Source organism: Carcharodon carcharias, chromosome 8, assembly GCF_017639515.1.
Source record: "Carcharodon carcharias isolate sCarCar2 chromosome 8, sCarCar2.pri, whole genome shotgun sequence".
NCBI lineage: Eukaryota > Metazoa > Chordata > Chondrichthyes > Lamniformes > Lamnidae > Carcharodon > Carcharodon carcharias.
In genome coordinates, this window is record NC_054474.1 from 21,467,299 (window position 1) to 21,493,597 (window position 26,299).

The 26,299-nt window shown below is 40.2% G+C and overlaps 1 protein-coding gene across 1 annotated transcript in view; it reads left to right on the top strand.

Annotated features, from left to right (window-relative positions):
• Nucleotides 1–16,219, top strand: part of LOC121280922 (NEDD4 family-interacting protein 1) — a 63,742-nt gene extending 47,523 nt beyond the window's left edge. Inside the window, exons 4-8 of the mRNA XM_041193343.1 lie at nucleotides 5,437–5,524; nucleotides 6,731–6,855; nucleotides 8,364–8,430; nucleotides 14,526–14,637; nucleotides 15,556–16,219. Coding sequence (XP_041049277.1) covers nucleotides 5,437–5,524; nucleotides 6,731–6,855; nucleotides 8,364–8,430; nucleotides 14,526–14,629 — 384 coding nt within the window. The 3' untranslated portion in view covers nucleotides 14,630–14,637; nucleotides 15,556–16,219. The remainder of the gene's footprint in view (nucleotides 1–5,436; nucleotides 5,525–6,730; nucleotides 6,856–8,363; nucleotides 8,431–14,525; nucleotides 14,638–15,555) is intronic.
• The last annotated feature ends 10,080 nt before the right edge of the window (nucleotides 16,220–26,299 follow it).

The window sequence follows — 26,299 nt, forward strand, 5'->3', positions numbered from 1 at the left end:
TTTTTCATTGCTTTTTATGGAGAAAAACATATCTCCCAACCCCATTTGTTTTGTTCTATTTCTAATTTCATTCTGCCTTTCGATAAATTAAAAATGGTTTGTCCTTTGTAAGAAGTAACCTTCTCTATTATAACGCGGACAGTCTTGGCAGGCCAATCAAAATTCTCTTTATAATTTGGATGTTTCAGACATTTTTCAAGAGAAATCACTAAAGTGAATTTCTATTAATCTGGTTTCAGAGACGTCCCAATTCTAATACCATTCGAATAGCAACAGGCATCCACTTAGCTACTACATTCAAATCTATCTGTCCCCTCCAGGCAGTTGGTTACTTTTTCTCTGTTTCTATAAGATGCTGTATAAGTTTGACCTTTTTTCTAAGGAAACACTAGCAATTCTTAGTTGCTGATCCTGCAACTATGTTGTAGCCATTAAATCCAAATCAGTAACCTGCCTCTACTTTTGCTATTTAAAAGCTGTAGTTGCTTTTACTTACAGCTGCTAGAAGTTGACGTTTGAAACGGGGTGATGATTTTAGTGCTGTAGCATGTTATTTCCAGCATTTGAAAACTACATTAAAAAATATACAAATAACATTGCTTATCACTGCAGTAACACTAAGGAATCCATCACTGTTATACTGCTAATGTATTTCAGTATAGGTTTCAATAGATTTTGTTTCTGAGTTTCTGTGTAGCTTTGATGACCATTCTCTATACATCTAAGTGACAGTGCAAGATAATGCAGTAAAATAGTCCAATTTTTTCCCACGACACCAATAAATGAGTCTTCTGTGCTTCACTTTCCCCTGCTGAATTTTCTAATTAAACTTCAGATTCTCTTTTGACATTACAACTTCAAGGAACGTCGTTTTATAAATTTGAGTATCTGAAAGATTGGTTAATTGTATGGCGGTGGGGGTTAACTTTAGTAGCCATTTTACCTCGGCTCTCGCCTGTTCCACACAGAGATTGAAATCCCTGGATTAGGCATAGTCCTATTGAAGTGAAATTCTGAATCACTATAATCTAAAGTTGCAACTTGGCTTTGTTACAGGATTATTGATTCACTGATGATTGATTCAATGTTGACTTTACTTCCATCACTAACAGTTAAATCTCTTCCGGTTGGGGTCTTTAAATTGCATTTCACTCTCCCTAGCGTTATGCCTCTCTTTGAATCTCAGCCAATTAAATTTTGTGATTGTAGCACAAGTTCCTGATGCTATTGTTAGCACAGAATTAATAAACTAGGGAGGATAGAATTCCTCTTAACAGCATAAATATTGCAACACATCTGTTACAGAATGAAACAGCTTCATTACAGACACCCAGGAAGGGGGACTGCCAAAATTCTAAGAGATGTGCAAGCAAAGATGAGCACAGTTAATGGTTTCCTAAGATAATTGTGCTTGCAAAAACATGCAACGTTAAGCTATGAAATATTGCAAATTTGAAAAGCTGTTAATGGAGTCAGGCATTATGCTTCTTAAATGAGGTAGTGCCATGCCTATCTTATGTAGGTCAAGAATCCGTTATCCAAAATCCCTGGGGCTGATCGCATTTCAAATTTCAGATAATTTCAGTTTCAGATACCTACTTACATTACAGTAGCCTAAGCCTAGGCTAGCTATAGTCTAAAGTAAATAAAATGGCTAGAAAAGTAAAATATATCATGGAATAATAAATGCTCGGCACTTGTATTAAGTTCCCATCCTTTGCACCATCTTGTAGGAGAGGGTTCAGAGTGTCAGTGTGCAGACAAACAACTAGACTTCCCACGCTAAAGGTGGAGTGCGGTTGGCGAGGCCTGTGTCGGCTCGGGTCAGGGACGTCCTGCGCCGAAGGTCAACGAGGTTCAAAAAAAGTGGTTTTTGGATGTGTTCGTTTTTCAGATTTACGGATAAAATACTTGACCTGTTTTATTAAGTGTCTGATTCTCACTTCTATTAAGCCCTTGACATTACAAAGAGACTTTTGAATATGTGAAAATACTTAAAAAAAAAAATTTATGTGCATGATTTTTCTTTTAATTGCACAGCACCGAAACAGGCCATTCATCCCAACAACTGCATGTTGGTGTTTCTGCTGTACACGAGTCTTGTCTCACCCTTCATCATCTAACCCTAGCAGCATAACCTTGCATTCCTTTGTCCCTCATGTATTTAGCTAGCTTCCTCTTAAATACGCATATATATTTGCTCAACTACTCTTTCTGCTACCAGTTTCTACAATCTAACCACACTTTGGGCAGAGATGATTGTGTAACATGTATATCTTTGTATTGCATCTTGCTATTAAATTAAAACTTCCCACGCTTCGTCTCATTTCCTAGATATTGACAGTGACCTTAGTTTGTAATTGTCTTGAATTCAGATTCTGTGCATGGCGACACTAGTGTAGACTAATAGCTGTTTTAAACTGATCCTTGTGAAATCCAAACAATAGAAATCAACTAGGATGTGTTGAAAGGCATAGGATGGTAACTAACAAATTATAAAATGTTGCCACTCAACTACTACTGACTAATTTGTTTCTTGGTATTAACTAAGTGAGGAGGAGTCATGGTATTTAAGTGACTTTTATAAGAATGAGTAGTGCTAGTCTATATTCATAGAGTCATAGAGGTCTACAGCACAGAAAAAGGCCCTTCGGCCCATCGAGTCTGCTGAAAAAGGAAGCAATATATACAACTGCAGCAAGAGCTATATTTAGATCAGTACAGATCAGGGATCAAATATAGGTTCTCCCTGGGTTGTGTTACTCCGGATCTCTTTAAATGGTGCATTCATCTGATGAACTATTAGAGGGAGTGGGGGAGGCAGAATTGTATCATCACTTTGTTCTCAGTCACTGCAGTTGTAGTGCCATGGTTCCATTCCTGAAACAATGCTGGGTCATTGTATGTGCTTTGCAGAAGATGCATTATTGGCCTGGGCATTGGCTGCTCCTTTCAAGTCCTATCAGCTCTAAAGGAGATTAATCTCAAATAGTTTAATGTTTAGTAAAGGGATTCAACAACTTAACATGTGCTGCTAAGGTCCATCGAGGCCAATCTTGAAAGCTGGAATCATTTTTAGACTCATGTTCTGCTGATCATCTAAGTTTTAACTCTGAGTGTATGTGCTGCTTGTAGCTTTTGTCCAGTGAGGTATTTAAAGGCTATGTATTAACCAGATAAGACCCGATATGAGAAATATTAAAGAAATTCTCCATATTATGCTGTAGAAAAGGATAATTTAGGTTCCTCAAAGATTCAAATGGAGATTGAAACTAGTTAACATAATTGATTATTTCCTGGAAGTGTTCACTAGGGAGGACACTAGCAGCATTAAAGTCATTATTTGCGTGGAGGTGAAAGACAGCCTTAAAGGATTTAAAACCAATAAGTTTCCAGGAATTAATGATCAACCTTAGTGTGCTTGCTGAAATTATGGAAAAAATCTACTAAGTGCCGGCAGTCATGAGAAACTTGATGAATCCAAGAAGGTTCCCATGCAATTGGAAAAATGCCACCACATTTTCTAGTTTTAGAAAAGGCAACAAAACAAATCCAGGGAGTTGCCAACCTATGAGTCTTGTCTCAATAATTGTCAAAATGATTGAATTGATTAGTAGAAATAAACTTGATGGTTACATCTATGAAAATGCTTTAATAAATAGTAGCCAACCCGAGTGATCCTGCCTGACCAATCTCCTTGATTGTTTTTGAGGAAATGACATCCCAAATAGGTATTGGAAATCCCTTGGTGTAGTTTTCTAGGAAACTCTTGAAGTCCTGAATGAAAAGCTCCTGTACCCGTTAAAGTAGGGCATTTGGGTATCCTGGATAAAACATAGAGATGGGTAGGGAATTGGCTGAAAGAGAGGCAGCGGCAGGTACCAGTTAAACAAGTGATGTCCGGCTCAGGAGATGTACAAAGTGGAAAACCCCCAGCGATTGGTGAAGAAGCCCCATCTGCATCTTATGAGAGTGTTTATTTTTATATAGTGTAGTTAGTGTTTGTGTGTTTTACAGTATTTGGTGTATAAATAGATGTTTGAGTTTGAAAATTAAATGGGCATAAAAGAGCAGTCAACCAGTGATTCAAATAGATTGGGACAGGCAGATGAGCTCCTGTCAGAAATGTAGTGAATTTCTTTTGTGACTAGGAGATTTTTCTGCAACAATTTGTCATTGAACCAACAAGGGGACATGCCATATTAGATTTTCTAATGAGCCAGATTTAGTTAACAGCCTTATTGCATGAACATTTATCTAATAATGATTATAATATGATCAAGTTCAATGGAGCAATTAAAAGGGAGAAATGTGAAGCAGCTACTGCGATTCTAAACTTGGATAAGGCTGTCTTTGATGCAAAGAGGCAAAAATTGCCCACAGTAAACTGCAAATCTATGAAACTGACACAATATCAACAGAACCAGTTCAAGCCCCTTGGGACAAGAGTTGCTAGAAAATCAGTAACAAACGACTAAAGAGGTAAGGGACAACAGATGCAAAGTGGGTCTCTTAATGGCAGCATGGTTTTGACCTGCATTGTGAATCTTACTGCATGTGGAAGTTCCTGTGTGGTTTAATGTCCAGGGTAAACACTTGTGGGAACTGTTTCAGCTGCTTAGAAGTTCAGAGTTACTGAGCAGAATATACTACATCACGCACTACATGGACTGCAGTGGTTAAAGAAGGTGGGTCACCACCTAAAGGGCAATTAGGTATGGGCAATAAATGCTAGCCTAGCCAGCAACATCCACATTCCATGAATGAATAAATGTTAAAAAGTGTCCAGGTGAAAGGGTGTGGATGGTGTTCACCCAACAGACAGACAGAGCGATAAGATTATTGAAGATTAGAAATAGCAACTATTCAAGATGGGAAGAAGGTAAGAAGCATGTGCAGATAACATTTTTTCAGCAAACAAGTTATCAATACTGAAAGCTTGTTACAAGGTCAATGATTGGAGGAAGGAAAACTTGGAACATTGCCTTGTGCTGTGAAAATATATGTGCGAGGTTGCAGGGAGAGTTGAGGGGAGAATGTTGAAAGTGGAAGTTCAGTAGTAGTGGGTGCTTTAATTGCGAGAGGAGCAATGAAACATGAGCATTGAATGATCTGTTGCCACTCAGGATAAGGGATATATAAGTGGGTGCAGAAACTCTTGAAGAGACAGGTTCAACCACAAGTTTTGGTTCATGCCTAATCAATAGCATGGGGAAGAATGGTATTAAAGTTATAAAGTAGGGACAGGTTAAAGGTTGAAAAGTAGGTTAGGGCACAAGGTCTCAGGGTTCCAACTGGTTTCAGATTTTAATTTGGTGATTTGTTTGCTAGCAGCTGGTCAAAATTTCTAGATGCTTAATGTGGTTATCCAGTTTGCATGTTTTCATACTCCAAAAAGAACGCACATCTAAAATGTATTTCTTTTTGTCCAAACAGGATGATGATTTTTCAGGAAGGGATGACTTTGATGATGCAGATCAGCTCAGGATAGGGAATGATGGTATATTCATGCTCACATTCTTCAGTAAGGATTATTTTTAAATTATGTTCATTCTAAAATTAACATTTTTAAGAATCATGTAACCAGTATATTTACAAATAGGAAGGCAAGAAGTTGTCAAATGTATGAGTATGATAGGAGCTCCAGTAAGTGCACTGCACCTCAACGGACAAAAGTTTTATGGGTGGCCGTTTCTAATTTTGTGGTACCTGTATAATGTAATGCTAAACTCCAGAAGATGTCTCTTTTAAAAAACAATCATGAGTGCTAGATTTAAGTTAACAGCTCTAGTAGTTTGGATTATTAATATTATAGAAATTAGGTTTGAGCCTTAATTGACCTTTCGATTTGCTGAATTGATGGCGTTCCCCTGCGTGAACTTTAGAACTTTGCTACTTGAAATGATAAATAATGGCAGGCCCTCTCCTGCTACACTGATGCGTGCAAGTTATTGGAGTCAGTTTAACACTAGAGGCATGATATCCTTACACCTGGGTGGCATTGTAAGGTTGTATGTGGAGGCTGGAAATTGGATTGAAACTTGCATCTGAAGAGTCTCTGCTCCACTTTTTCCCCCAATGAGAGATTTCTACTTGCTTCTCCTGTCAACATGCCCTCTCTCACCTTGGAAGAGGAGCTGGAACTGGTGAAATTGTGGCACGCATGAGCAATCCTTCCTGTTTCACCCCTATTGTCCCGAATGTAATGGTGCCTGCCTGATACGTTCCAGTGGAACACATAGTACTTACAGTGCAAAGTTCTTAATAGTAGTCAGCTACCATTAGGAAAGTAGTATCTGCACAATAGATTATTTTTCTAAAAAATAACCCAAACTTCACACAGAATGACCTGTGTCCCCCACCTCCCCCGCAAACTGTCAAAGTGACAGATTCCAAGTGGCATTCTGAAATTCCTGGCCTGCATGCAAGGATTAGTAGAAATATCACAGGCATCTTTCCCTTATGTCATTGACCCTGTTTCCTTGATTTCCATCTGAGACAGGGTCAGGCTGTGGTAGACTGGTGGCTAGAACTGATGCCCTGCTGGCTAAGTGGGTTTCTCAGAATTTCAACCCTAGGTATTTAAAAATGTATATGTCTGAAGTTTATAGCTTACTAGCTGTGGGGAGGTATTAATTGGGGGAAATCTGAGAATAGCAGAGGAGTTACAAGAAATAAGGAAAATCACATTTCCAATCATCATGTTCTTTCCCTTTCCTATGTTTCCCAGTGGCATTCCTGTTCAACTGGATTGGTTTCTTCCTATCATTTTGTTTGACCACTTCAGCTGCTGGCCGGTATGGAGCCATCTCTGGATTTGGTCTCTCGCTGATCAAATGGATCCTCATTGTCCGGGTGAGTGAAATGTTTGTTTGTCCATTTGATGTTGACTATCCCGTCTAAAAAATAAATTGTTCCCAACTATAAAAGTTAATTAAAATTGACCTTTTCTTTTGGCTAAAAAATCCAAATGAAAATTTATTCTCCTTGGTAACAATTTTGGTTTCTCATTAGGTTTTATGACCATCAAGCCTAGTGCTGTGATTTGTTCATCAAAGCGAATATCTGTAGCTCAGTAACAGCACAATAATGCATTTTATTTGTAGTCTTATGCTATATTGTGGCTTCTACACTATGACAACCATGTCCTGTTTAGGGAACATTTCAGCATAGGTACAAAGGTAGTTCTGAAGTGACATAACTAGTTCCATCAAAGAGATACCTCATGAGATGAAAGAAAAAGCTATTACAGCCAAAGGATGCATTGTGTAAATTGTGATTTCAATTCTTGTACTGCTTCTGTTAATAATGAAAAATTAAAACTGTTACCAAGGAGAATAAATTTTCATTTCGATTTTGTAGCAGAAAAGAAAGCTCAGACCTTTCACGTAGTCCCAAAAACGTTTAAAGAAGTAATTTTCATAACGACATGACGGGAAATTCCTCAACTTGCTGCTATCAGTGTGATGTGATTTGAAGGTGTTTTAATGAGCTCTTGCTTCCTGAGGTGGCTTCACTGTGCTTCCCGTAAACAGACCTGATGCCCTGCAAACCAGAAGTTTTACACCTATAGCTTTCTGCTGTTGCAGAAACCATGTGGACTTTAGAGTGCGCACAGTCTTTTATCTCAAGCGCACACTACGCTTAAATTCTCTCCAAATATTACCGACGCACAATGCTTGAGCGGAGTTCTGATTCCATATAAACCAAGTTAAATCTATTTACTGAAGTCAAACGAGTAACCTTATAGAATAATGCAAATTCTGGAAATATGACAGCTGCAAAAGTACTGATCTCTTAAAACTGCACAATGTTGCTGGCAACATTGAGTATAATCAGTCTCTTTGCCAGCAGTCTGTAATATTCTCAACACTCATGTTAATTCTGTTTCACCCTGTACCACCCTGGTTTATGTGCTTTCATAGTTTTCAAAATCCTTCTCTTGCCAGAGGCTTAAATTTCTTTTTTAGTCTTTGAAATATATGGGCAAATCCAGTTGCATGGTTAAAAAAAAGACATTTATATAGCACTTTTCAAGATCTTAGGACATCCCAAGGCACTTTGCAACCAATGAAGTACTTTTGAAGTGTAGTCACTTTGTGATGAAGAAATCATTGCAGCGATAGAATTGCATCTTAATTTTGATCTTTTTGTGGTATAGGAAGATTATGGGTTTCTATAGAGAGATGAGCTAAATGGGGAATTACTTCCTGCTTTTCTGCTTAGTGAAAATAATATTGCTATCTGAGCCCATATGAAATGCTATTTTTATTGCTGATACAGAGATGTCACTGCAATCATTGAATATCTAAAGTTCTTTTACATCTGTGGATTTTTATAAAAATGAAAACTCTGTCTTTCAGTTCTCTACTTATTTTCCTGGATACTTTGATGGTCAGTACTGGCTCTGGTGGGTCTTCCTGGTCCTGGGTAAGTGTCTAATTTTCATCTTTATAAACATACATATTTTTAATTATTCTTTTTAAACAGAGTTGTAGCACTTGGATGAGCTAATGATAACATTTTAACTCAATATTTCTCCATCACCAGATTAAGGATCTGTGCAGTGCCTTTGGAGACACAGGCAGTTCCTCATTTGGAGAGGAAATTTCTGTGCAGCTCACATGTGCCTCCTAAACAAAAGTACCCACTTGCGGCACATTTCAAGCCCTTTATAAGGTGCTTGAAATGTGCACGCTTTATCAGGCACTAACGAAGGAAGAGTTGCTTAGTGACTGAGAGGAGTTGAGAGAGGGATTTTGGGGCTTTCGAAAGAAGATTAGCAAGATTAGAGGCATTTAGGAATTTAACTCTATAATGTATGAATGTAGTAGCTGAAGGCTGTGTTATGGATGATGGAGTGAAAGTAGAAATCTACAGTCGATTTGGATGTGTATAAGGTTGGAGAAGTACAGAGAAGATAACAGTTTTAAGGTCTTTTCACTGGGGGGGGCGGTGGTGGTGGTGGTAGATTTAAAAAAGATTGATGAACATAGGAAAGCTGCAGGATAAGTGGTCAGCATAGGGACCATCAAGTCCAGGGAGCAAATTTCTGTGCGGCTGCCTTGACCAGAGAATACTGCATAACACTAGGGTAAGTGAATGGCGCCTATAAAATGAGGAAAAATAAGCTTCACAGAATCATGTGGGGGTGTTGAGGGAGCGAGTGAAACGTTTCAGGCAGCATAATTTTTTGAATACTTGCTTAAGTAGCTAGATTAATCCCAGTGTAGTCTGCCATACCCTCGCCAAGACTGTATGCTCTGCTCAAAGCCACGGAGTACAGCACCTTGCATGGGCAAAGCTCTTCATCCAGGATGAAGGAGATTAGCCACAGCTTTGAATGTGCCTCCTGTTGTTGTCACTATCTTGTATGGTTCTGTGTTCCTGCAGTTGCCCTGCTGTTGTATAATTGTAGAGTAGATATATAGAGCTCTAGGGAAGTACATGATTTTTGATTGCTCCAAATTATGATGTTAGTTCAGTTTTTAATATATTTCAGGAGCGATTATACATATTGCAAAAGTATATTGAGGCATTTATCTGTTCCAACAAGTGACCTGATTAAACAGGGATGTGAGAAGCTGAGTACAGCAGTTTGACATCAGTGCTGAGCATTAAAATTTTATGTCAGCAATATTGTCCTCCCAGTACTTTCTGACCTTCTTATGACCTCCTTATGTTCAGATATGTATTTTTAAAAATGGTTATAAGATGCTGGAGATTGATTGCATCTACAAAATAACCTGTCGATTGAGTATATTAATGTTGCACGCTGCTTGAAGTGAAATGGTTTCTTGTTCCCAGAACAGCCTGTTTAATGGGTTTGCTTTTGTAATTGTCGGAGAACAAGTGAAACATTTGAACCTGTGATGTTTTATTTCATACTATTATCTCTGCAGCTTTCAATAATTCTTTCAGAGAGTAGCCTTATCAGATTTGGCTCTGGTTCGTATTCAAATGTTTATTTTTTCATGAACAATTCGCCAGCTGAAATAAGCCATCATGAAAGTGTCTAAACGGTCCTGTAGAATAAGAATGCAGAACTGTAAATCTGTACTTAGATTTTTTAAATACCTAGTTTATCAAATAAATACTCCAGGAAAATTTTGTTTCTGTGAACTCTGTCCCTAAAGTAACATAGAATGGTTACAGCACTGAAGAAGGCTATTTGGCTTGTCGTATTCATACTGGCAGTCTGCAAGAGCAGTTTAGTTAGATCCACTCCCCCATCCTGCTGTACTGACAGAAACTTAGTTTGACTCAACAATTGTTGGTAAATAGTTGAGCCAGATAGATGAGAAAGGTCCCAGTTTCAATTACTGATCTCACTGAATTGATTTTTAAAAAATTATTCGTTCAAGGGATATGAGAGTTGCTGGCAAGGCCAGCATTTGTTACCCAACCTTAATTGCCCTTGAAAAGGTGGTGGTGAGCTACTTTCTTGAACTGCTGCAGCCCATGTGATGTAGATGCTTCCAGAGTGCTGTGTAGAAAGGAGTTCCAAGTCAGGGTGGTGTATGGCTTGGAGGGGAGCTTGCAGGCAATGGTGTTCCCTTGCATTTGCTGCCCTTGTCTTCCTGGCTTGTATAGATCATGGATTTGGAAGTTGCTGTTGAAGACGGATTGGTGTATTGCTGCACTGCATCTTGTAGATGGTATACAATGCTGCCACAGTGCGCTGGTGCTGGATGAAGTGCCGATCAAGCGAGCAGCTTTGTTCTGGATAGCGTTGAAGACTTGAGTGTTGCTGGAACTGTGCTCAACTAGGCAAATGGAGAGTTTTCCATCACACTCCTGAATTGTTATATTTAGATGGTGGGCAGGCTTTGGGGAGTCAGGAGATGAGTTATTCGCTGCAGAACTCCCAGCCTGTGATCTGCTCTTATAGCTATATTCAAATGGCTGATCCAGTTAAGTTTCTGTTCAATGGCAACCTCCAGGCTGTAGCTAGTGGGAGCGATTCAGTGATGGTAATGCTGTTGAAGATCAAGGGGAGGTGGCTAGATTCTATCTCTTGTTTGACATGGTCATTGCCTGACACTTGTGTGGCATGAATGCTATTTTCCCAAGCCGGAATGTTGCCCAGGTCATTGATAAAGCATGGGGCATGGAGTGCTTCAGTATCTGAGGAGTCATGATTGAAACTGAACACTGCAATCATCAGCAAACATCCCCAACTCTGATCTAATGATGGAACAAAGGTCATTGATGAAGCCACTCAGGCTGGTTTAGCCTAGGGCACTATCCTGAGGAGCTCTTGTAGTGATGTCCTTGGGCTGAGATGCTTTGGTTGGCCTCAAGTTACCTATTTGGGAGTTGTGAGGGTATGTTAGTAGGGGCAGTTGTTGCAGTGGTAAGGAAAGAGATTTGGTCAAGAGCCTAGCTCCTGATTATTATCCAGCAACCCTGTTGGAAGCCCATCTCTGTGGACATTGGGTCAGAATGGGATTCAGAGCAACTGTGAGTGCCCCTCCCCCACCTCCTATTACCTGTTTCCTTTGGCAGCTGAATAGCTTACCAAGATTCACTGTTGAGACGAGCTCCCAGACAGTAACTACTGTCCATTGAATGTACCACAATGTGGACCAAGGAAGGGAGGAAGGAAATTGGCAAGAGACAATTCCTTGTGATTTTAGTTTTTAATATATTTCAGCAGCTTTTATGCATTCTGGGAGAACATGGTAATTCTGTTCATAAATGCTCCATAATATGATCACGCACCATTAGATGCTGTATGCCACATTTGGCATCCATGCTGGGTGACTGACCTGCATTAAAATTTTATATTAGCAATATTGCTGTCCCAACACACAGCACTTTCTGATCTTTCTCGTCTCTCAAAATCTAGCAAATAGGATGTTGGAATTCTTAATAAAACTGCCTGATGATGGCATTCACAATATTCAGGCTTCCCTGGAGCACAGCACTGTCTGACAGGATGTAAATACCAAAGTGTAAAAATATGCAGCATACTAACATTCAATATTTTGAATGGTGCAAATGCTTCTAAAATACAATGTCCATACTTAATACCAAGCATGAACTTTTAGAAGAGGGGAGGTGAAATCAGAAAATAAGCAGAACTGAAAAAAACCCTGTTGAATTATCTGGTGCTGTGTGACCTAGTGAACAAATAAATATATTGTTGCTAATCTTTGTGAAAGGTGAGTGCAAAGTGAAAGTTAAATGCAGATTACTGGAGACCTATGGATGCTCAGTTGTTGAATATGTTCATGACTGAGATCAATAGATTCTTGAGCACGAAGGGATAGAACAATGGAGTTGGTGCAGAATCCCAGCGGTGATCTTATTGAATGGCTTGAGGAGCCATTTGGCCTACTCCTGCTCCTGTTTCTTATGGCAGTCTAGTCAGAAAAGTAAAGATCCACGGGAAAGTAACAAATTGAATTTAAAATTGGTTTAGTGACAGGAAGCAAAGGGTAATGGTCGAGTGTATTTGTGACTGGAAGGCTGTTTCCAATGTAGTTCCATAGTGTTCAGTCTACATCCCTTGCTTTTTGCAGTAAATATCAATTATTTAGGCTTAAATGTAGGGGCACGATTCAAAAGTTGGTAGATGATACAAGAATTTGTTGTGTGGTTGATAGTAAGAAAGCTGTAAACTGCAGGAAGATATTAATGGACTGGTCAATTCATAGAAAAATGAAATTCAATCTGTAGGAGTGTGTGGTAATGCATTTTGAGAGGACGAACAAGGCAAGAGGCTACACAATAAAAGCAAAGTGCTGGAAAAGCTCAGCGGGCCTGGCAGCATCTGTGGAGAGAACAATAGAGTTAATGCTTCAATATGACTTAAGAATTGAAGAGGTGTAGAAATGTGATGGATTTTATGCTGTTGATAAAGGGAGGAGGGTCAGGTGAAGCAAAAGGGAAGACCAGCGATAGATTAGAGGTGGAGGGAGATTAAATTGTAAGATGTTATAGAACAAATGGCAAAGGGAATAATGATAGTAAAGCAAAAAGGAATTGGCCCAGAGTTAATAGTAGAATAAAGGTCAGACCGTCCAAAAGCAAAACATGAGAACAAGATACAGATTGGCACTAGGGGAAAAAATACAAGTTGGAGGATATATGGGTTGAAGTTGTTGAACTCAACGTTGAGTCTGGAAGGCTGTGAAGTGCCTAATTAGAAGATGAGGTGCTGTTCCTCAAGCTTGCATTGGGCTTCACTGGAACATAGTAGCAGGCTAAGGACAGAGATGTGAGCAGGAGAGCAAGATGTTGAATTGAAATGGCAAGTGAACGGAAGGTCTTAGTTATGCTTGTGGACTGAATAGAAGTGTTCCATAAAACAGTTACCCAGTCTGCGTTTGGTCTCCCCAGTATAGAGGAGACCACATTGTGAGCTGCAAATACAGTAGACTAAATTAAAAAGAGTACAAGTAAATTGCGGCTTCACAATACACAAGAATTGGTAGGTTACTGAGAAGTCCAGAGGAACAGAGGGACCTTGGTGCGCATGTCCACAGATCTCTAAAGGTAGCAGGACAGGTGGATACAGTAGTTAAAAAGGCATTTGGGCTACTTTCCTTTATTAGCTTTACCATAGAATATTAGAGCAGGGAATTAATGCTATAACTATATAAAGGATGAGTTAGGCCACAGCCGGAGTACTGTGAACAGTTCTGGCCACTGCATTACAAAGATGTGATTGCACTAAATAGGGTACAGAGGAGATTTAAGATGCTGTTGCCAGGAATAGAGAATTTTAACTGCAAGGAAAGATTGGGTAGGTTGAGGTTATTTACTTTGCAATAGAGGAGAGTGAGGGGAGATTTCATTGAGGTGTATAAAATTAAGGGTCCTACATAAGATGCCAGGAAGGACCTATTTCCCTTAGCAAAACAGTCAATAATGAAAGGGCATAGATTAAAAGTGGTTGAGAGAAGAATTAGAGGAGTTGAAAAATGTTTTCACCCAGAGGGTGGTGGAGGTCTGGAATTCTTGAATATGCACTTGAAGTTGGATGGTAGGATTAGACGATAATACTTTTTTGGCTGGCACAGGGAGCTAAATAGACATCTTCTGTGCCATATATTTCTATAAATCCACTTTGGTGCTTATTTGTTGCTACAGAAATGCCAAACTGTAACCAATAGAATAAGTCAACTTGACATGTCCTCGGATTCGGTGTTTGAATCCAGACATGTTGTAGAATTGATTTTGTATTTCTTTTCCTTACTGACCTTATTTCCATAATTAGGGTTTCTAGAATTTGTTAGACACAATTGTTTGAAGGAATCTGTGACCTTAATGGTTCCATGTTGGTATGAGCTGGGCCTTATATTTTAATTTAAAAACATCTGAAATCCAGTGTTGTGTTATATCAGGCTGCCTTACTGATAGTACCGATTGGACAGATATCAGCTGAATTATTCAGTATTGAGGGACTGAGCAATTCAATATATTCTTGTAAATCATGTGTAGATGAACCATGATGCAACTGCATCATTATTTTTATTCAAGAAGAATGTCAAATGTTTTTGCTAACTATTTTTCAGGATTTCTGTTGTTCCTCCGAGGATTCATTAATTATGCAAAGGTTCGGAAAATGCCAGATAGTTTTGCGCCTCTGCCAAGGACTAGGGTCCTTTTCATCTACTGAGAATAAAGGTCTGTTACTGATTCAGATTTACTAACATACTTGCATTGCTAATAGTCGCTTTTCAGGCGACAAGGTTTCAGGAAACCTCGTCCACTCTATTGAAATGCACATGCCGCTTTTTTAATCTGGAGAGAGGATGAGGAAATCAGCCAGTAAATATGTTAGTACGTATAGTAACCCGGTTAATAAATTACCAATATTTATACGGCACAGAATTAAGTTGGTGTTGAAAGATTCTTTTTTTAAAAGCTCAGCATAAGGAAGCTCGTTAAGTCCTCAGCCGTACTGAGGTTCACTGGAGGTATCAAATTCTCCAGCGTGACAGCTTGCGTACTTTGGTCAATCCCACAAAATCCCTCAGTTCCAAAGTAATCATGAAAGCAATTTGGTTTGATGTATTATTTTTACATATATATATTTTTATTTGCAAAGTTGAAACTGGGAAAGAGATTTTTCACTCTCTTGTGCCGTGACCTTTCAGTTCCTCCAGGGAGAAGGGTGGGGTGGAAGGGTACAATATCCAAATTTGGTTTGCAATTTGCTACATTGTCCGAGCACCAAGTTCACTTTTTCAGCAAAAGAAAATGTGCTTTGGATGTGAGAGTAGGCAGCAATAAACAGTTGTTGTTGGTTTTCTCATTTTAGCAGCACTATTGTGCTGTTTGTGATTGAAGTCAAATGAAAGGAAGAATAATGCCAGCTTTAAGATGAAAGGACCCAGTATCACATGTTCAAAAGGGAATGTAATACAGGAGTCATCTTTTCAGAGTATTGCGTTATTCAACGTCTTGTATTTTTGTAGCATTGGATACTTCCATGTCTGACGGTAGTACTGTAATCCTCTCGCCGTTTTCTTCCTGTTCTGGCCTGAAAATAGAATGGGTCTCATTATAGTTCATAGTCTTTTTTCTCCTTCTCCACTACAGATGGTTTCCTGGAGAGTTGTTTCCTGCATCCGTAGATTGAACAACTCGTTCACTAGCAACTGACACCTGCAGGAAGTGGACCTTACAACTGGGACACAAAACTTTGAGGGGGGCTGGGGCGGGGGGGTTGATAAATTACTCCATTAAAAAGGAAAACAAGGACAGTGTTTCGTATCTGTTTTTAGATGTACAATTTTAATAGTGAATGCTGAGAACTTGTAATCATTATACTGTTTTAGTGGCTACTGTTGAAGTGCTACCGCAAAACTGGTCTGTGATGTACTAACAATGCCTTATTCATTTGTAGTCATTACCTAGCATGCACTTTGCCCTTATAACCAATAGAGGGCACAATTGCTTTACTTTTTTTTCCTTCGGGCTTTATCATCAATGGATTTTAAGAAGACAACATAGTGTAGCAATGATGCTGGTCATGATATATGTTTAAAATAATTGTACTCCTTGGAGCTTAGGGGTCTCTGTAAAGTGGTGAGATGATGTGTTATCATTTGCAGAACCGCTCTTCTGCATTTCAAGAACTGACTAATGCACTTTTTGTGCTTTCTGCCAAGAGTTATTGGACTGTACCTTCTGGTTTTATTATGTTCTAAAGTATATGACTGTAAATAGATCAGAACATCTAATAAATGTGAATTCTATAACAGCCTTCGAGATCAGTGCTTGTTCAGTGAAAAGCACAAACACTTCCATACACTAGTTTCTGTTCTTCCATATTTTGAGCATTTGTTATTTCTCTCTTCTCCTTCCTGATGCATTTTCACATTGCTGCTTTATTTTTAACAGAACTACTCAGCTGCTGTCCTTGGCAAATCCCAGCACATTTCACTTCTGTGTTGCTGGCTATGGATGCTTGAGACATACAGACCAGAGGGCCGCAGTTTATTTTTCAGTGTGTGAGCTGAGTCAGTAGTGGGTGCTACAAATGCCCACAGTATCCCAAACCAGGGAAAAGGTAGTGACCAGATCCATCTCCTGATTACAATCCAGTGCCACATACTTGACAGCTCACATGTGTGGGCCTCTGGTGAGGATCAATCAGATAGGTTGCCATCACTTGCATCTAGGTTTAGACACTCGGGCAATGTGGTTGACTCTTAACTGCCCTTTGAAGTGGCCAGGCAAGCCGCTCAGTTCAAGGGCAGTTAGGAATGGGCAACAAATACCGGCCCTGTCAGCGATGCCCACATCCCATAAAAGGAAAAAAACCCTATAATCTGGTCAGCGGGCACAATTGAATTCATTGTGTCTGAGACATCAATATTTTCAGCTGTACCCTTGCATCTGTGCTAGACTAAGGGAATTTTTGTGACCATGAAGGTGGCCAAAAATGTGTAGTTGCGCCAAATCTCCCAGGGGTTCAGGATTTTTAAAAAACTCTAAACAGAGAAGCTGTAGATTGTCACCCTTAATTTATTACGTTTGCATTGTTTAGTAGTGTATCTTGTAATGAATATTATGTTTAAAAATACCAATATTTTAGAGTCAAGGGTGAGAGTTGGAAAGCCTGTTGTGTAGATCAGTTATCTGCTGTAGGGTCCTCTGATTTGGACGATGGCTTGTGGATATGGTTTCGCTGTTCTCTGTCACTGTGGTTGTAAAGGTAGCAAGATTACTGAACCGTACAAAATAACAAGCAGATGATATCCCTAGGAGGCAAACCACCCACTGGAAAATGTGCATTGCTTTTATAGCAACTCCCCAGGGTTAAAGTTTTTGCAGCTTTCTGACCCTCTTGCCAGAAATAATAACTTTAACTTTTATTGATAAATACCTGCTACACCCCTACAAGAATTGTAATTGTTGTGCAGGATGTGGGTTTATTTGTGTACTTTAAACAGTAAAGCAATGGAATTTAACAAACGTAAGCATTACTTGAGTGGAGGTGATTTAAATGCTTTTTGTGATGTGGCAACACTTGCTAAAACGGATGACCTGGTCCTAGCATCCCAACCAAAAGAGATTCACCACTCATTTCAGGATGAGGAAATGCATCAACTCTGTTTAACCCCGTTTAGACAAGATCAAGTGTTGTCTGATCCAGGAGGGAAGTTAGTTATTACTTAAATAGGAATCATGTGCTTATACGTTTACCAGCTCATTATTTTAAATAATGATAACTTGATCTTAACACTAAGAGCTTAAGAAAATCTCGGGTCACATTAGAACTCTTTTAACCCCGATGATTCGGACTGTACCTGCGTTATTTGTATTGGGACGGTGCCGCCTTTGATGCTTCCTTTGTGCTGTTAGCTGATCTCAGCATTGGGAGCTGGTGAAAGTGCTAAATTGGCTTCAGGAACCCTGGACTTGGGGCAAGAAGTCTGCCATAATTCTCAGACCTGCAGCTAATACAGTAACCCCTGCTGGCATGAACAGCTGTGTGGATGTCTGGTGACATCCAAATCAGGCTTCTCTGTGATATCCAGTTAAGCAGCATACCAACACTTGCTGCCTTGGCTCCTGGGGAGAGTAGTCACTAAAAGCATGGTGGCAAGAGACCACCTGCTGAGTTGCTACCTTCAGAGCGGCAAGAACTTTAGGGAGAGAGCATGAGGAACTGAGCACGTTTCAATATTTTCCCCTCGTGCTGGTAATGGTGTCACTGCTGAAGCGTGAGGTAAATAAAATGGAAGGAAATCTCAAATTCTGCAGCATGATATATTTTAGCAGCCCTTTTGTTTTTTTCAAATCCTACTTTTGGGTTACCAGCATTGGTTAATTCTAAATAACTTTCTAAGAGAAGCGACAAGAGGAAAGAGAACCACAAGTGGTGAAGGTAAGTTTTTATTCCCACGTATGCTAGCCTGCATTACAAAACCAGCTATGTATTGGAATAGTCTCAATGCTGCTTTCATTCCTGTATAAACTTGGTTGTGTAAATGGAGGTTTTTGTTCTCTGGCCATGTCTCTGTGCAGCGATGGTTTCATGTTTTATTCTGTAGCCCAGGAGTTAAAAAAGCAATTTGTGCTTATCTGGATGGTGGGGGGAGAGGCCTATGTTATCAACACCATGTAAACAGCTTTTACTGCTGCAAAGAAAGCTTTTACTTAAGTTGAGATTGAGTGATGAAAGGCTCAAAATGCACTTGTTGAATAAGGACGGTTTCTGTGGAAAGCAAGAATGCTTTATTGAAACTTTATGCAGTCCCCTGGGGCTCTACACCCGAGTACCCAGTTACCACCATTAGAAAGTAAATTGCAGGTGAGACTACAGGTAAGTATTTTCCCTGGATAACAAAGTCAGAAGAGACAGTTGTAGTTGTGTTAAAAGTGGGGAGGGTGAGTGTGGTTGGGGGGGGGATAGGGGGTTTGTGCAGGATTTCCAGTGTGTTCTTGTGCACTACTTTGAACTGTAATGCCTGCAGCAGGTCAGGGCTTGAATATATTGACAATAAAACTGGGTGGAGTCATGCACGCAAGTTTATCCCTGGGCACCGGATTCAGAGAATTGTTTTAGTGGAAGAACATCTGCTTCCACAGGCTTTGTAGTATTTAGCAGAAGATACTGGTTCCCTTATCTGATCATTTTCACATTGAATACTTTACTCCCCTGGCCAATCTTGAGTTTGACAGCAATAGAGGAGACCTGGTTTAAACCACGTTTAAGCAAACTGATCTAAACTGTCTTGAAGTTAAACTGTCACTGACCCACACATCTGACAGTGCCTTAATTTTTCTTATCCTAATTGTCAACTCCCTCCATGGTTTCACACCCTCCTATCCATAACCTCTCATAGCCCTGCAGCCCTCTGAGATCCCTGTACTCCAATCCTGGCCTCCTGTGTATCCCTGAGTTTAGGAACTTGAGAACAGGAGTAGGCCATTTAGCCCATCAAGCTTGTTCCACCATTGTGAAATCATAGCTGATCTGTGACCTAACTGAATATACCCACCTTTACCCCTGAATACCTATAGTTACAAAAATCTATCTCTTGAATTTAAAAGCAACAATTGATCTATCATCACTTGCCATTTGTGAAGGAAGTTTCAAGTTTCTACTACCCTTTGTGTGTACACGTTTCCTAACTTCATTCCTGAAAGAAAAACAATTACCTGGAAAAACTCAGCAGGTCTGGCGGCATCGGCGGAGAAGAAAAGAATTGACGTTTCGAGTCCTCATGACCCTTCAACAGAACTGGGTGAATCCAAGGAGAGGGGTGAAATATAAGCTGGTTTAAGGTTTGGGGGGGAGGGTGTTGGGTGGGGGGAGAGAAGTGGAGGGGGGTGGTGTGGTTGTAGGGACAAGCAAGCAGTGATAGGATCAGATAATATAAAGATGTCACAAACAAAAGAACACAGGTGTTGAAGTTGGTGACACCACCCTCCTCCACTTCTCTCTCCGCCCCCCCCCCCCCCCCCCCCCCCCCCCCCCCGCCCACTCCCCACCTTAAACCAGCTTATATTTCACCCCTCTCCTTGGATTCACCCAGTTCCGTTGAAGGGTCATGAGGACTCGAAACGTCAACTCTTTTCTTCTCTACTGATGCTGCCAGACCTGCTGAGCTTTTCCAGGTAATTCTGTTTTTGTTTTGGATTTCCAGCATCCGCAGTTTTGTTTTTTTTCATTCCTGAAAGGCCTGGCTCCAATTTTTGGACCATGCCCTCTGGTTCTAGACTCCCAAAACTGTGTCAATAGTTTCTCCCTATTTCCTCAATCTGTTCCTCTTAATATTTTGAAAGTTCTATCAAATCAGCCTTTAAACTTCTAAATTCAGTGGAATACAACCCTAGAGTTTAATCATTCCAGCGCTGCTGGCTGTATCTTGAGCTGCCTCGACTTTTAACTCTGGAATCCCCTCCCCCCTAATATTCTCTACTCCTGTACATCTCTCATTGCTTTTAAAAGCAATTTTTAGAACTGACCTCAATCACCGAGCTTTTGTCACCTATTCTAATATTTTGTGTGTCTCGGTGTCAAGTTTTTCTGATAATGCTCCTGCGAAAGGCCTTGGAATATTTTACCAAGATAATGATGCTCTCTTGTTCAATCTTGGCTATATTACAGCCACGTTTGTCTTTATTTTAATTCAGAATGACTGTAGACTGTTAATTTTGTATTGGGGAATGGGTGTTGAGTTTTTGGAATTGTGGCTCTTCAAAATGGAGATTTCATGATCTCTGTTATGGAACTAGAGAAGGAGCCAAATAGAAGCTTGGGAAATAACCTTGGCGGGTGTGAACCAATAAACAAGGTACCAGTTACTTTGGAAGAGACTTGAGAGAGAGATTCTAAATATATTGATATTCTATGAATATGCTATAACTTTGAGACATTTTTAAAAAATTCTTTCATGGCATGTGGGAATTGCTGGCAAGGCCAGCATTTATTGCTCTTGAACTGAGTTGCTTGCCTCAAAGGGCAGTTAAGAGCCAACCACATTGCTGTGGGTCTGGAGCCACATGTAGGCCAGATCAGGTAAGGATGGCAGACTGCCTTCCCTAAAGGACATTAGTGAACCAGATGGGTTTTTATGGTGACCATTGCTGAGACTATATATCCAAATTTAATTAATTGAACTCAAATTCAGCTAGTTGCCATGATAGAATTCGAACCATTTCCCAAGGGCATTAGCCTAGGCCTCTGGAATGCTAATCCAGTGACATTACCACTACGACACCGTCACCCCATTATTTAGCATGTTTAGCATAAGCAGAAGTTCGGGGGTAAAGGCTGGGACATAAAATTAAGTTAAACTTTTCCCCCATCTGCATGGTTCAGCAAGTTTGGCCAGTTAGTAATTCAGCTGTACAAACTAGGAAGCTTCCACATTTAATCTCTCATTCTTATCTAGTCAGCACTTCTGAGCCAGGGATGTGGCAAGTGCACCACAAATGGATAAAGAAGTGATCCTGTGGTAAGAGGAGAAATAGAACATCATCTATGCTCATAATTGCTCTCCAATGTTGTGATATAGAGGCTATAAAGGTACCAACAGGCGCACACTCCTTCCCCAATGAGTAAATAGCTTACTGACAATCACACGTGAAGACTAGTCTGCTGGGAGATAGTGCAAGAACTTGATGCTTTCAGAAGATAAGGATACAGAAAATTGTTGGAGTTAAAAAGTGAGTTCAGTTTTATGTAGTGTCAAGTGAATTGTTCTCTTGTGTAAACCAATATATTAATGGTCCACATCAGTCTGTAAACTGCCCTAAATCGTTGAAACAGTAGCATAGTAAACTCAAGCCGTAGCACTTAAATTGAATTCTAATCCCAATGGTAAATATAGTCAATCCAGGTACATCACGCCTCAGTGCATTTCTCAGAAGTGTTATGGCATAAAGACAAGAGTTTAATATTATTGGATTAGTGGAACAGACTCAAGTCGCTGTCGAAAAGAATAACATTGTATTTGGTTTCCCCAGTGCATCATAAGATTTGAGTGATCAAGTCGCTGAGTCATATACATGGTCATGTGTTATCCTTAGTTTGCCCTAAGTTCGTTATTCATAGCTGAAATGAAGGTTGTTCTGGTCAGTTTGTGTTGGCTCTGTTTAGGGAAGTGAAAAAAAATTAGCCTGGTTGCTGCTGCTCATGAGTGACTCCTGCTGGTAACTGTGCTATGGCTGCTCCTGGGGGGAGGGAAAATAGCCTGGTAGACTTCAGCCCTGGATCACATGTGAAGGTTGACCAATTAGCCATGGTAATGGAATGTGGCCATGATGCTCAGGGGCAATAGTGGCAGCACCACCACTATGAATTACACCAACCGAACTAGTACAAAAGAGACTTGCTAACATGGAAAAGAAAAGCCTAAACTACAAGAAAAGTAAGAACTGAGTCCAGTGAGCCAGAAAGTCGGCTTGGCTGCCAGTTTAATCCAAATTTGGCAGTTATATGCTGTGAAATTTCTAAGAACCCATTTGTCAGTTTGACAGTTTTTAAAAAAAAACTTTTCCTCCCACAACGCGAAACAGGTAGCTCTTCTGATGATGGTTCAGTGAGTCAAGTCCCCACCCAGGGTGGCAATGAGCCAGGGTAAAGAGTGAAGAACTTGAACTTAGTGAGACATCCCAATGTGCTTTACAGCCAATGAAGTTGTGTTGGAGTGTAGTCACCGTTGCGAGGAAACACAGCCAATTTGCACACAGCAAGGATCCATGAGAAGAACAATGTGATAATCATCAAATAACAGTCAGATAGGTGCAGAGCCACATGCAAGCTCAAGTTAATGGCTTTAGGAGGTGAGGGGAGTACTGGGAAGGAAATTCTAATGCTTTCAAAAGCCCAAAATGAAAACAGAAAATGTTGGAAATATATGGTAGGCCCTTCAGTGTCTGAAAAAGGAAAGGACAGTTAAATGTTTCAGGGAGGGATGTATTCCTTAGAACTGTGTGGTAACTATGGTTTTACCTAATGTATGCCTTTAACAAGGCTGTTATAATGGAAGATCACATGACCTTGTGTAACCAATAGTGGAGTAGCGCAGGCTAACACTAGTTAGCAGGAAGTCAGTAGCCTGCAAGTGAGTAGCAGAAGTAGACTTTGGTGTAGAAACACACATGTGTAGCTGCTGAGTACCTTGTAAATAAACAGAATGTGTTCCACCTAAGCAGTATCTCAAGGAGTGTCTCTACTCTATCTAAAGTACCAACTCGGTCACCCCGCAATAAGCGTGCAAGTGTGATTCACAAGTCACCATAAACTGGCGAAGGAGCCACAACAAACTGGATCATTAAAACTACCACATATTATGGGTTGGGGGTGGTGGTGAACATCAGTGACCATTCACTACACATCGAGCACAGACTGACCACTGTGCAGGGAAGGTTTAAAGACACGTTTTTGTGGAAGTGTTTAAGGAGGTGAACAGGCTCTAGCCTCAGGTGGATATGTATAGCGTGGCCGGGTAGTTTTGAAGAAACCTACTGTTCCTAGGGCCCAGTTCACCTGCTCGTTAAGCAATTTGTCTGCTTTCTTTCCTTTTCAGAAATTTGCTTGGCTGAGTGTAAGGTGATAGTTGGCACCTCTTCAGGGAAATGGTGGAAACCCACAGGAATTTCAGAGACAACAGGGAGGATAATGGAAGGGGAAGGAGAATTTTGTGAATGAATGAAATCTTTATTGTAGGCTTGCGTTCTGAAAGTGCTGACATATGAAAGTTCAGTGTTAACCCTTTAATTGGCATAAACAGTGCACACAATGGGGAATAGCGGGACATGCCATTTATCCCATTTAGTGAGAGAAAAAAAACATCATCCTGAGCAGGATGTACTCACGTTTACAAATCTACCGCTGATCAGGTTTAACAGGGTGAGTAGTGAGATCTCCAACACTGATACTCGATTCTTGGAATCCATCTTAAAATATCAGTATAAAAGCTATTTGTAAATGAAAGAGGGAGAGCAGCACATGCAGGTCATTTTTCCTGATTAAAAATACCCAATGTAACATTAACAATCACTAACCTGAAATATCCAACTTCACTTTGAAATTGGAAAACAATGCAATGAAAACTCTTGGGGCAGGTACTGCTTTATGTTTTATTTGTTTTTTTATTTCCGCTCTCAAGTGACAGAAAATAAATTTATGCAGTAAGGGGCTAGTTTCGGTGTGTGTTTGATAGAATACAAAAGCTAGGATATTTCCCATCTGAGCAAAAAGGCTGGGTCAGGAGAGCGGAAGTGAATCTGCTTCTCATCAACTTCAAGTGCAGCCAAAATGTTTGTATTTTCCTGTCTTCCCTATCACTTCCAGTTTTCTTCTCTTCCTTCTTGGTGCCCATTCTTGGGCTATGGTTCCATAGCTGCTGCTGCTGCTTTCCAGTCTTCAATGTTCTTTTTTCATGTGTGAGCCAAGACCTCGAGTGCCAGCGGGCTGTTTGACTGGGTTGGCATCACGGACATACTGAGTCCTGTCCTTAGCCAATGTCCAAACGCATTTCCTAAGCAGCTCATTGAATCGATACCAGGAGCACAAAACCTGGTTTATTTTTCACTATTTGTGTTGGTGTTCTCATCACCTTGCTGCTTCCACCCTTCTTGTGGTGGTGGGGTTTGAGACAGTTGGAGGTATTGTCAAAGTAATATTGACAACTTGCAGATAACATCCTGCAGATAATACATGCTACAGCCGCAGCGGTAGAAGGGATGGATGTTTATCCCAATAGCAGGGTCAACAATCAAGTCAACTGCTTTGCCCTGGATGGTGTTGGGCATTTGAGTGCTTTTGTAGCTGCAATCGTTCAGGCATATGAGAGTATTACATCACACTCCTGAGCTGAGCATTGTAGAGGGTGGAGAACTTCCAGGGGATCAGGAAGCGAGCCACTTATCTAGTTAAGTAAAACAGAAAATGCTGGCAACCAGGCCTGGCAGCATCTGTGGAGAGAGAAAAAGTTAATGTTTCGAGTCCAATAAGATTCTTCTTTGGATTTTCCCAGCATTTGCTGTTTTTATTTTGGATTTCCAGCATCCGGAGTGTTTTGCTTTCATTTATCCACTTATCTGGAGAGTACTCCAGTATGCAAAACCCGAAATACTCCAGATGCTGGAAATCTGAATTAAAAACTGAAAGTGCTGGAGACACCCAGCAGGTCAGGCAGCATCTATGGAGAGGGAAACAGAGTTAACATTTTGGGCCAATGACTATTCATCTGAACTCCACTATAGGCTATGTTCAGTGTGTTATTTCTGCACCAACAATGCCCCTTTCACCTCACAAACTTGATAAAAAGCTAAATTCTACTCGAAAACTACATGAATTACAACATTAAATATATTTAATAAAAATTGTTGTGTATTTATATTGTAAAATCATGGCTCCGAGCGATTTCAAGGTCAGAAACTAATCTTGATGTTTGGAAGACAATCCAACTTCATTTTTATCATTCATAGCTTCTAAATCCCAAAATTAAATGGAACCCTTCCAATTCATTCTTTGCTGTGTTTTATTTTAAGTTTAACCCTTCCTGCCTCTGTAATGCATCATTGAGCATAGCTCAGTGAAACCTCAGTTGTACTTCTACTGGTTGAAAACTGAGAAATGCACTATTCCTGTATTTGGATTCTGCCCTCTATTCGTGTCACTGATTCATTTAAAGACAGTTTGAAACCTTTCTTTGTTCTGCAGTTATAGATCCAAACCATTTTGAATACTTTTTGAGCATTTCACGTTAACACTGAAATTGATTTACCTGCACATTCCGCTCCAACATTTTGTTCTCATGGATACCAGGCACTTTACAGTGACTCGCCAAAGAGACCCTTTCTTTAATAATTCATGTAATGTGGGCATCACTGGCATTTATTTGCAATCCCTGGTGGCCCTACAAGAAGGTGGCAGTGAGCTGGCTTCTTGAACTGTTGCCGTTAGTGTGGCACAGGTACACCCACAGTGCCCTTAGTGAAGGAGTTCCAGGATTTTGACCTAATGACAGTGAAGGAACAGCGATATAGTTCCAAGTCAGCATAGCTCATGTCTTGGAGGGGAACTTGCAGGTGGCGATGTTTCTTGTTCTTCTGGTAAAGGTCAGGGGGATTGGAAGGTGCTGTCAAAGGAGCCTTGGCAAGTTGCTGCAGTGCATCTTGTCGACGATACACAATGTAGACATAGTGCACCAATGATGAGGGAGTGAATGTTTAAGGTGGTAGATTTTATCCGATGAAAACTCATTTAATTTTGTAATTTGTATTGTCAATCAAGAACGCTGCTTTGTCCTGGATAGGGTTAAGCTTCTTGAAGTGTAGCTGGAGTTGCACTCATCCGCACGGGGAGAAATGT